Source organism: Impatiens glandulifera, chromosome 5 (genome assembly GCF_907164915.1).
Source record: "Impatiens glandulifera chromosome 5, dImpGla2.1, whole genome shotgun sequence".
NCBI lineage: Eukaryota > Viridiplantae > Streptophyta > Magnoliopsida > Ericales > Balsaminaceae > Impatiens > Impatiens glandulifera.
Window position 1 is genome coordinate 52452375 of NC_061866.1, and position 12010 is coordinate 52464384.

A 12010-nucleotide genomic window follows, 5' to 3' on the forward strand; every position below is an offset into this window, starting at 1 on the left:
GTCAGATCGATCGTAGGCTTACTGGCCAAGGTACGTTTCTTCGTTAAAGCTCGATACATTTCTATTGATGATGATGATGATGATGATCTTACCTGTTAGATCACATCATTGATTTCTGTTCCGCCATCCAATTGCAGTTGTTTGCATATATAGGTTTCCAATCGGCGTTTCTCAATTATTTCTAGTCTTTTTACCTGTATAACTGCCTACATATGTAAATCTGCTTGAGTTTTTGCGCTATGGTTGATTTGACGTCAGTTATTGATGGATTGATGCAGTGAAATTCGATATATAAGATATGGTCTTCTTCCGGAGCGTTTCTGCACTTTCTAAGTTGCATTCTCGTGTTGTAAGTTCCATATATGTGTGTATATATTCATTTATTTGGAGGTTATGTTTTATCAATTTCATGTGGTTGTCTCTTCCTGAATTAATTATGTATCTGATTTATTTGTTCTTGTTGGCAGGCTCAGAGGCCAAGTCTTACCAGCTCTGTGCGATGGATTCAAATTCAGAAATCCTCTGATACTGTAAATATCGATGATCTTTCTAAACTTATATGTAGATTGCTGTCCTATAACTTGTATATTGGGATTTTATATTGACAATGTGTTGCTAGTTGTTTCTTCACTCAACATTTGTTCCACTTCTGAGTTTTCTGTGCTTATTTGGGCTGAGAGAGGATTGGTAGGGAGGTATTCTTACGGAGAAGTTTCATGCTAAGATCATATACTGAGAATAGTGTCCCAGCTCAAATAGTTATTTGTGTTATTTAAGGCATTGTTATTATTTCTGGTTGTCCAATGAAACCTATAATTTACTGGCTGTATTGCTCCAGATTATGATAAACTTAGGTAACAAGGAAAATAAACTTTTTGAAAATGCAGATAATCATTTTTTTTTTGTAAATAAATGTGATTATGATAAAATTCAGCATGATGTTTTTTTTTGAAAGTTCATTTATTTTTACCCCAACAAAACACAATTAACAAAAATCATGGACTCATTTCTAGATGTACATTAGAGAAATTAGTTATATGCATGTTTTTTGTATCAGTTTATCTTGTGGTTTTATCACCTCCAAAACTATCATATATGATTGTTTTTAGCCAATCTTTAACACATTAATTTTCTCTGTGTAGGACCTTCAAGCTCAGCTAAAGGAATTGATTCCAGAGCAACAGGTACATGATTAGGCTCATCACATAATTTTTAATCGATCTTCATTATTGTGGGTTGAAGTCAACTAGAAATAGTATTCCGTTTCTGTTATTTTCACCATCTTTAGATACGAGATCCACAACATTGAAAAATGGCATGTAATAATAATCTCTATCAATTGATCTCATTTCAAAGCTTCCTCTTTTCTGCTTATCTCACAACTAATCCAATTTATTGACATCTAACTGGTGTTATGTTTTTTACAGGAGCGCCTCAAGAAATTTAAGTCAGAATATGGAAAAGTCCAACTGGGTAACATTACTGTGGACATGGTATGCATGCCCTCCATTCACTGTTCTCTGTGTGGTCTTCTTCAGTTTTAGTCTATCTTTTTTAAAAATGGTCTGCTATATTATCATTAAACAGGTACTTGGGGGGATGAGAGGAATGACTGGCTTACTGTGGGAAACTTCATTACTTGATGCTGATGAGGTATGCGAATCATTCATATAATAGAACTTTAATCTGCTTGATGATTTAGTGTTCACACATATAATTTTTTTCTTATTTGCATGATAATATCCATCATGAGGGTGTGAAAAGAAAGCTTATTATTTGCTTTTCCGTTATATATTTTATCAATTTATTTATTCATGTAGGGCATTCGCTTCCGAGGTTTGTCAATACCTGAGTGTCAGAAGGTATTGCCAGCTGCAAAACCTGGTGGCGAGCCATTGCCTGAAGGACTTCTTTGGCTTCTCCTAACAGGAAAGGTGTGTTCTCTTAGAATTTTGTCAACTCTCTGTGATATATCTGGATGACATACCGAGTCACTTTCTCATGTTGCTAAGTTTATTCTTTTTCCCTTGTGCAGGTTCCATCTAAAGAGCAAGTAGATGCATTATCCAGCGAATTACGTAGCCGGGCTGCAGTTCCGGGTATTTTTTTTGTTTCACCTTTCTCTGGAATAAGTAAAATTCACTTTTTATGCTTGCTCAATGTCTGTGTATGTGTAGAAAACTTTAGAGAAAATGTATTATTGAGAATAATTCCCCATTTATTGGATATCATACATGCAACATAAGATAATAATATTCTAATGAAATCTAATTATTCTCAATCATATCATATTAATATTATATTATGAGATATTATTATCATCTAATAATATAATATATAGCACTGTTTACATGTTACATCAAATATTTTATTTAGTTATTTTCTTTGAATCAATTCACTTTCTTGATGTTTTGTTGTTTCATCAATTTTGGGCACTTGTTGACAACACATTAGATTGCAATCCTCTTCTTTGGATGGCTACTTTTTGACTTATGATTAAAAAATACCAAAAAGATAAACTTCTGTTTTTACTTGTTTATCTTATTTGCTGTAACATTTGCATGCTTATCCATTGGTCTAGTCTGTATTCAAGAGTATTATCTTGAGGCTTCAATTGTGCTTGCAGATCACGTGTTCAACACAATTGATGCTCTTCCAATTTCAGCTCATCCAATGACTCAGTTCACAACTGGTGTTATGGCTCTCCAGGTTGATACATCCTTCATTTTTTTGCTTTGTTTTGTTCATGCATGACCACAATGCTTCTCTTTTTTATCTTTTATTTTTTACAAAATGGAATTTTGTGGATGGTGAATTATGTTATGTATATCCACTGGTGGATCAGGTGTTAAACTGTATCCATTAATCAGCCCAAATAGCTGGCAAAACCTTCTGTATTTTATAGCTTCGGAAAAAAAGATAACATAACTGCACCAAACTTACCTTGTCTCCAAATAGAGCTAAAGGGGAAAGCTTGTATGGGAAGAGAACATAAATTAGCATAAGAGCTGCAAGTGCGAAATGGTTTATCACTGATGTTTTAATGACGCCTTAAGTGAATGGAGTTTCCATATATCGTTTGATCCGTGTTTCGCATCCCAAGCGTTTGAGAGTTCGGTTAAAGATTTGTGCATTACACATTCATATGCGATCATAACTTCTGAATGCTGTGTTTGCTTGCATAATAATGTTATTAGTTGAAAGATTCCCCCCTTTTACTTTTTGTTATGCGTTGTTCTGTTTCCACTCTCACCTATGGTATGAAGAATTTATTGGCCAAATCTCATTCCTTAGAGTCCTTGCGCACGTGGAATAACTAACTAGACATGATTGGATTATTTCCGCATTATTTGGAGACTTTCCTTTTGTTTAGCTCAATAAATAAAATTCTTTTGAGTGGATTGAATATCCTCGTGACCCAATTTCTGTTTCCAGGTTCAAAGTGAATTTCAGAAGGCCTATGAGAAGGGTATTCACAAATCAAAGTAAGTTTCATACTGGAGTGTGTTTCATGGAAATGTCAATACTGTAGGAAAGAAAGGCATCTTTATGCTTGAACTTTCTGAAAAGGGACAATATACCCATGAACGCTTAAATTGGAATTATATACCTGCTAACTTCTCCTGGATGCAACATTACCCAACCATTATAATTGCTCTTCTTTCCATTGATTTCATTTATGCTGGTACAAATTCTTCCGTGATTTAAAATTTTGTTACGGTGTAAATGAAATAACATAAAGAAGATAAATTTTATGGCTGGGCAATGTTGTACCCAATGGAAGAATTTAGCGGGGTATATTTGCCCCTTTAAGCATTCATGGATATATCCGTATATTTGCCCATTTTGGGGAAGTTTATCTATAAATATGTCCTTTCCCCCCTATACTTAATATGCATGTACTTATAAACTTGCCTCTTTGTAGGTATTGGGAACCAACATATGAGGACTCCCTTAATTTAATTGCCCGATTGCCAGCTGTTGCTGCTTATGTTTACCGTAGGTAAAGTGGTGGATCATAGCTATGTCTGTGTGTGGTTATTGTTGATAGAGCTGAATCACAATTTATTTTTACATCTTAATGTTTATTAGTCTTATTTTTATCCAACTGATTTTTATGGCTATAGAATCTACAAGGGTGGACAAGTTATACCTCAAGACGACTCCCTAGATTATGGTGCGAATTTTGCTAAAATGCTAGGATTTGATAATTCCGAAATGCATGAACTTATGAGGCTTTATGTTACCATCCACAGGTATTTGTGCTGTTATTTTTTTCTATGAAATTCTCATTTGGTAAAGATTGATAGTTCTAACAAATTTCTTGCACCTGATGCAGTGATCATGAAGGTGGAAATGTTAGTGCCCATACTGGTCACCTAGTAAGTGAAAACTCTCCATCTTTACTTTCTTTGAATAAAAATGTTCCATTTTTTTAGTTTTCTATCCTGATCTCTGAATATCCTTTGTCTATTCCCGTCTGTTTTACGCATAATTACATTGAATCACAGTGGGTGCCCATGATCATTTTCCTGTTCTTTTTATTCAGGTCGCTAGTGCCCTTTCAGATCCTTACCTTTCATTTTCTGCTGCACTAAATGGTTTGGCTGGACCTCTCCATGGGTTGGCGAATCAGGTATAACACCTTTTTAGATGTTTTCTCGTGGCTTTTAATCTGAATATTTACTGATTATAGTTAGCTTATGCAAGTTTGATACATGATTTGAAATTGGTTGTTAGATGTTGACATTAATCAGATGTGTCTTATTTTACATATGATGTCTTGCACTTCACCTAGCATTTGTTGATTTGATCTCGCAGATTGGTAATGTAAATTTGAATTCACTATTAGACTGAAGTTATCTAGCTCCCGAAGTAACATGCCTTTCTCTAGTTGACGTTCAAATGATTGAATTACTGTGCATATTATTCTATCGAGGTGCCATTTCCACCCACAATAATTATGCGATACAAGTTAGAAATAGATATTTTAGTTACAATGTTACCGATCTTGTATGCTTCCAAATATGAAAGAGGAACAGGACTCACAAGTACAACTAACAAAAGAAAAGTTCTAGTATCACCTGTTTCTAACATCTATTTGGCCATTTCTGGTGCATATGACCTTCTTCTGATATCTTTTACCTATAAAGGTCATCCCATCATAGGGTTCAGTTTGTGCTGATATATGTTTGTTCTATTTCCTTTTCTGAAGTTCATATTCTGAACTTCATCCGACCACAATGGGTATCCAAAGTGTAAATAAGTTATTTGTCACGACCAAAATGCCTTCTCATTTCTTTTACAATACAAAACCTCTATACAACATTATTGAGATTCCAACTGTCTTGCAATGTAATTTCATAAGTGTTGAGGGTTATTAAATACTCTTGAGAGTGTTGGACTATTTGCATTATGGAAAAATGTATCTTTGACTGCAATATGTAGTTATATTCAGTCTGGTAATAGTGTTGACAGGTCTCACTTTTGCCAACTATGCAGAGGAAAGGGAGACTATTATTTTCTCCTCCATCTAAAATTATTATTGTTGAATATATATTTTTTCAGGAAGTCTTGCTCTGGATAAAACATGTGGTAGATGAGTGTGGTGAGAACATAACAAAAGAGCAATTGAAAGAATTTGTCTGGAATACACTGAATAGTGGCAAGGTATGAAAATAGATTTCATGGATACTTTGAGCCTATTTGCAAACTTGTATTTGTCACTGTCAATCACAATCCCCAAAACTGCCAAAGTTCAAATTTGAATTTTGCAAGTGATTTTTGTTTTCGTTTGATGTAAGATTTTTTCCATATCATGATTCGATTTATATTGTGATTATTATTGTCATTTGGTATGCAAATTATTTAAGATCATGATCCAAGTTAAGAGTGTAATTTTTTTTTCATTTGGTATAGAGATTTTTTCTGGATCATAATGAATTATTTTTTTAGATCATGAAAAAATTACTTTTTAGACATGTGATTCTTGGCAAATATAACAAATGTAGACTTTTAAGAGGATTATGATCAACATTAAAAAATGGTATGCCAAAACAGCCCAATTAAGTGACAAGCTCCATCATAAAATTCGCTCTTTCTGGTTACAAGTTGGTATGGCTGATGCAGCTTCAATGTTGCCATTGTGATTTCTGTTCCATTTTTCTAGCTTTCAAGATCATTCCTCATTGAACTATTAAATTTTAACTTTGTTTATCTAAATAACCTGTAAGCAATATTCATTAAAAAAAATCTCTAGCAGTTTAAACTGATGGGGTTTGAGTTATAATGATTTGTTTGACAATCAATTAATATTCAGGTCGTCCCTGGATTTGGACATGGAGTTCTGCGTAAAACAGATCCAAGATATATGTGCCAGAGGGAGTTTGCACTGAAGCACTTACCTGATGATCCACTCTTTCAACTGGTTATAACTTTTGACCTATATTACCAGAATGCTTATATTTTGAGGTTGTTGATGAAATCACTCATTTTTTCTTCTTCTTATTCTTGTTAAAGGTTTCCAAGCTGTATGATGTAGTGCCCCCTATTCTCACAGAGCTTGGCAAGGTAAATCCTAACTGCCTCTTAGTGGCCACTTTTTGTGCTTCTGATTATAGTTTTGCATCAGGACAATTATAATTTCTTTACTCCCGCACATTATCCATAAGCTAAGACAATAGTGAGCCTATTTGAAAATTAATATTTTGTCACAATCACGATCTCATTGAAAATTCACCGAAGTTAAAACCGGAAGCGATCATCATGAGCCAAATTATTTTATGAATCATAATTCAGATTATAGTTCTATTTTATTGCTTCATTTGGTAAACATATTATTTTCTGATCCAAATTATTGTCAGATCTTTTTCTACGTCATGAGCATATTTTTTTGTTTTTGTTTTTTTGCAAGCATAAAAATGTAGATTTTTTCGGATCATGATTCGCATGAAAAAAATGTATAACAAAACAGTTCTAGAGTTTTATATATCAATTACCCTATGAAATTGATATGTTCCTCAATTTTTTGGCCATATCTCACACTCCATTGGAAAGTTGGAAAAGTAGTTGATTTTTTTTTTGTTCATTTGGCAAATAAAATTGCGTTTGAATTATTATCCCAAGCTTTTGGGAGACAAATAAATTTCCATTTGTAGATGATTGTCCCTAACAAAGATAAACAAAAAACAAGTATAACCTAATAAGCTCATATCTCTAAGTAATTACTTAAAAGGATGATATTTATGCATTGTGATTAAATGTAGGTAAAAAACCCTTGGCCAAATGTGGATGCCCACAGTGGTGTATTGTTGAACTATTATGGTTTAACTGAAGCAAGGTATGTATTTTTTTCACACCTCATTTCCAATTGCGAAAAACCCTTTATTATCTGAAATAAAATGAAAATAATTTGTGCAGATATTACACTGTTCTTTTCGGTGTGTCGAGGTCCATTGGTATATGCTCTCAGGTAAATAATTTGTCTCATTTATGTTAACCCTTTTGTTAGACCGACTATATATCCTTATTTGTTTAATGTCGTGCTTTTAGCTAATATGGGATCGTGCTCTTGGTTTGCCTTTGGAGAGACCAAAAAGTGTTACAATGGACTGGATTGAGGCTCACTGCAAGAAATCAGCTTAACTGCATATTGAATGATTATTCTTTCAAACAATTAATAATGGATGGTTTTGCATCCGCCCGGTTGGTGCTCATATTATTTTTTTGGCACGGTTTAGCTTTGCCTCATCCTCCAGATATTGGAGTTTATTTTGTTATTGTATCTATTATTATTATTATTATTGATAATAACAATGACCATTGGATTCCAATGGAGTTATACCATTTTTATTTTACAATAATGAGTAATAAATTTGAATAAAGAGAGTTCTAAATTTATTTGTGTGTTGCGTGTGTACTATAAAAAAGAGAATTATTAGGGTTTCTAAAATAGAAATAGTCTTGTTTACAAAGTATATATCTTATGTTTAATTTTTTCTTTAAATGCATTAAATTGAAGTGAAGTTATGCTTGTAGAGTTTTTTTCAGAATAATTCAATTTAAGGTTATTTTGAAATAATTTAGGGCTTCATTCAATATTGATTGGTGTTTGGATAAAGTTATTTCAGTAAAATATATGGGATATGAGAATCAAAATCTAAAAATGTATTCCAAACAAGGCGTAATCCCCGTACATATGAACACTAAAATCACCAATAAAGATTGTCCAGTTATTCACTCACTATTCCTCATTTCATCTCTTTCTCTCTCTAAGGGAAAAGATCAGTACAACAATGGCGGCACCTGTGAATTGTACTGGGCAGATACCTCAAATCAATTTAGGGTTTCGTCGGCCAAAACCGAGAAGCCTCACAACACTATTATACACTTCTTCTTCATTGGTTAGACTTGATAACAAATTCCAACAACTATCTACTCCTTCAATCTTGAGGTAACTTCAATGTTTAGATAATTTTTTTCTTGAGAGTTTGAATTTTGAGGACCCATTACTGTAACATAGTAGTTTAGTGGGATCCGGATATGATATGTAATTATTGTATACTATTGATTTAGGGTTATCTTGATCTGGTCAGTCATTGATATATAATTGGATGGATTGTTCAGGGTCCGAAATGCTTTGAGATTGCAAGTAAGGGATAAGAAGTTTGTGTTTGCTTCTTCAACAAGTGGTGGGGATTCTTCAAAAGATGAAACGGATAAGATCAAAGATGGGAAGAACTTGGGACAAAACCCTCCATTCCTCACTATTTTGGCTGGTTTTTTGGTGGTATTTGTTGTTGTTTGGATCATCAAGTCCATTCTTATGTCCTTGATTGGATTACTCTTCGCCTTCCCCACATCCAAATGAACACCATCCAATGTAATTGCAGAAGAAAACAAAAATACTATGATGTAGAAAAGTTGAGGGATGTTTTTTCAATGAATGTTCAACAATGTCTGTTCTTCATGATCCATGATTTCTTTTATGATGTCACAAATGGCATCAAGTTTCATTTCATGATTTAATTATAGAAATTGAAGAACTTTAACTGGTCATTTTAATTATTGACTTGTTATTATCAACTAAAATGGTGTTATATTTAATGCATCTAAATTTGTTATCTATAAAATAATCTAACAATAACTTGAATCATGATCTTTTAAATTAAGACTAGAATTTATATTATTATGTATCATGATTCAAAAAGCAAATTACTTTTTAAATTTGGATTTATTCAAAACAAACAACTTATTCCAATAAAAATAACAGTTTCAAATAGGCTCAAATGCTTAAAGAGACCATCATAATCATCATCATCCTATGCTATTCAAAAGGAAAACATATTGTCTCAATTCATCAAATCTTATCACAAACATACATAAATTTCAGATAATCATTATCGAGCAAAGTATATATAATGTTTAGCAGGCATACATAAGTAAACCTGGTTGTTATCTCTTCATGCCCATTTGTTGAGGGAAGAAGAAGAAGTTATGAATTAGATTCGCGTTTCTCATCACCACTGACCGATGTAGTGAAATTGCGCCTTTGTTCAGAGGTGGCAGTGATCACTGGCATCCAAACATCAGCCGTGCTGCTTAAAAGACATTTAACTTGAGGATCAGCAGCCATCGAAGAAGAAATCATCTGATCTACATCGTCTAGTTTTGACGATAGCCTATCCAGTTCCTTTGCTATTTCCATCTATACATAGATTACATGAATCTGAATTCAGTATAAAATCTATAATGCCTAAAATCATTGATAATGAAAGATAACTACCTCATCTAGAGTTTTTGCAGACTTTGAAGGAACTTTTGTAACTTCAACCCCAAGGGCTTCGATCTTGGCTCGTAGTTCAACTTCTTCATGGTTGCTCAATGCTTCTACCTGAGAAGAAAGAACTGAATGCTGAACAATTGTTGACTTCCTCCATTAATTGGTAGTGTGGAACCTAAGGTTGCTCAAGAACAATGGAGTCAAATTGTGTTTAGAGTGATGACCCACTAATTGGTATCATAAAACTTCAGAATCCCAGTGAAAAAATAGCACCTTGATTCATCTGTTCCTATCAATTTCCAGAAGAATTACAGAAAAAGTGTTGATTGTAAAGAAATTGATACATTTTCATCTTGAGCAGGACAGGAAACACAGGAGGAAGAAAAGAAAAGAAAAGTATTTTCACAACTATCATTCAATCGATGCTTCAATACTTCTTATAGAGATACATACAACAATTCCAATTCCATAGATTTAATGTCCAAATCTTACTTTAGGCCAATAAAGTAGCTAATTTTCCCTGAACAAATTCTGTAACTATAATCCATCTCAATCAATCACATTATAATGAAAGAGGAGAATCATATGTTAAATCATTAATTTGATTCTTATCTTCAATCGGGCTAATGGGTATGTAGATAAATTCAGGTTCTGAAATAAACTTACAGAATGGTCATGAAAAAACCTAACTTTCCTTAGCTTACAGGCTTACAGACATGAAAGGGAGAGAGGGCATACCTGTTGGAGGAGGCCAGATAGAAGAGCAAAGAGCTGAGTATCTGGAGAAGCGTTTATTCCTTCTTCCGCCATTAGAGAGATCTTGATTCTTTACAGCTTCTGTTAATTGGGATTGCTTACCGATCGCGCTTTTCTCTTATGCTGGTTCAACGGACTCTTCCTTTACCGATTTAGGAAGCTTTTTTTTTTTTTTCATTTACTATTAAGAAGAAATCTACAAAGATAAACAGAACAATAAATTAATTAAAAAGTTATTAATTAATATTTAAAGGCTAAAATGTCAAATTTACTAATCACAACACCCTTTAATTATTAGTTTTTTTTTTTTTTTATCTTTATATATTTGAAGTCATTTTATAAAAAATAATTCACCAACTTAAAATTATTATCAATTAATTTTTTAAAAATAAATCAAAAGTTTATTTAAATAACTTCTTTTCAATTAAAATTATTATTATGTATATCACTTTTAATTTCCTATCCCATTCTCAACGGGAAATTTGACGAGATGACCTTGCAAACGTGTTTATTTGACCTGGTGAAATTTTATAATTTTTTTTGCGCTCGTGGTGTTCTAATTTTTTTTATACGATTTTGCCCTTGTCGCGAAACGCTAAGTCACTTAGCGTTTCGCGAAGTGGATTAGAGGTTTGTATAAATACCCAAATAATTTCATTTCACTAAATTTTTTTCTCTCTCTTCCTCCAATACTCTCCTTCACTCACGGTGGCCGGCGACGACGGCGGCCGGCGGCGACGACATCTCCGTTTCCTCCAATATCCATACAAATCAAACCCGATCAGAGCTCTTCTAACCTAACTAATTCATTTATGTTTATCTATTGCCGATTTCTAACCCTAGATCTATTTTGCATGCAGGTTTCTTATACTAGGGTTTATGTGAGTTCTCCGATTCTAACTATTTGAACGGCGTCGAGGTAGATCTTCATTCTAACAGTTATGTTCTTGTTTACATTTTCTTCATTTCAAAAACTTTTTCATATTTCCTTTATGTCCATCATTTTCTCCGTTTTGGTTGATTCTTATTTCTTATATGGTTCATATTGGTTCATTGAGCATTTCGTTAGGTTATTATTTGTTATCTGTTCATATTTGCAGAAAATCTCTGTCTGATAAGAGCGTATGTGTTTCCGTTTCAGATCTGCTTACCGTTTCGCTACGGACTTACCGTTTCGCTACGGACTTACCGTTTCGCTACGGACTTACCGTTTCTCTACGGACTTACCGTTTCGCTAAGTATACCTCGCGATTCGCTAAGTATCAAGATTTTTTGTTATTTATAGTTAATCATGAACTTCATTTGACAAGGTATTTACATCACTTCATGGTTATGAAGAGAACATGTGTTAACAAAACAAACTTTCTAATTTTACATTGGAAACATTTAGATTCTTCAGAAAATGCCTTTGAAGAATCTATCATTGACCTCCAGATAAGAAAAGATTGGCTGACTTTGATTTCGTTAGTCGTT

General features: G+C 33.3%; 2 protein-coding genes across 2 annotated transcripts; one reads left to right on the forward strand and one right to left on the reverse strand.

The window, feature by feature from the left end:
* The first annotated feature begins 298 nt into the window (after nt 1-298).
* On the forward strand, nt 299-7915 carry LOC124939676 (citrate synthase, mitochondrial-like). Its single transcript, XM_047480130.1, has 19 exons — nt 299-349; nt 459-530; nt 1143-1184; nt 1428-1493; nt 1588-1653; nt 1821-1934; nt 2036-2099; nt 2627-2709; nt 3436-3485; nt 3926-4003; nt 4128-4256; nt 4340-4382; nt 4550-4636; nt 5569-5670; nt 6320-6427; nt 6520-6570; nt 7266-7339; nt 7420-7471; nt 7552-7915. Exons 1-19 carry the CDS (start codon nt 299-301, stop codon nt 7642-7644), a joined length of 1425 nt encoding a protein of 474 aa, XP_047336086.1. The 3' UTR covers nt 7645-7915.
* Nucleotides 7916-9287: 1372 nt separating this feature from the next.
* Nucleotides 9288-10674, reverse strand: LOC124940171. Its single transcript, XM_047480656.1, has 3 exons — nt 10520-10674; nt 9785-9892; nt 9288-9706 (listed from the first exon to the last, which is right to left on the reverse strand). The coding sequence occupies exons 1-3, from the start codon at nt 10589-10591 to the stop codon at nt 9494-9496; spliced, it is 393 nt and encodes a 130-aa protein (XP_047336612.1). The 5' UTR covers nt 10592-10674; the 3' UTR covers nt 9288-9493.
* Between the last annotated feature and the right edge of the window lie 1336 nt (nt 10675-12010).

Bases quoted from the DNA above. Each gene is read 5' to 3' on its own strand.
- LOC124939676 (XM_047480130.1), top strand. From the start codon at position 299: ATGGTCTTCTTCCGGAGCGTTTCTGCACTTTCTAAGTTGCATTCTCGT. The intron at 531-1,142 runs GTAAATATCGAT...TTCTCTGTGTAG, and splicing joins TTCAGAAATCCTCTGATACT to GACCTTCAAGCTCAGCTAAA. The intron at 4,257-4,339 runs GTATTTGTGCTG...CACCTGATGCAG, and splicing joins CTTTATGTTACCATCCACAG to TGATCATGAAGGTGGAAATG.
- LOC124940171 (XM_047480656.1), bottom strand. From the start codon at position 10,591: ATGGCGGAAGAAGGAATAAACGCTTCTCCAGATACTCAGCTCTTTGCT. The intron at 9,893-10,519 runs GTATGCCCTCTC...CTTTCTTCTCAG, and splicing joins TATCTGGCCTCCTCCAACAG to GTAGAAGCATTGAGCAACCA. The intron at 9,707-9,784 runs GTAGTTATCTTT...ATCTATGTATAG, and splicing joins CTGCAAAAACTCTAGATGAG to ATGGAAATAGCAAAGGAACT.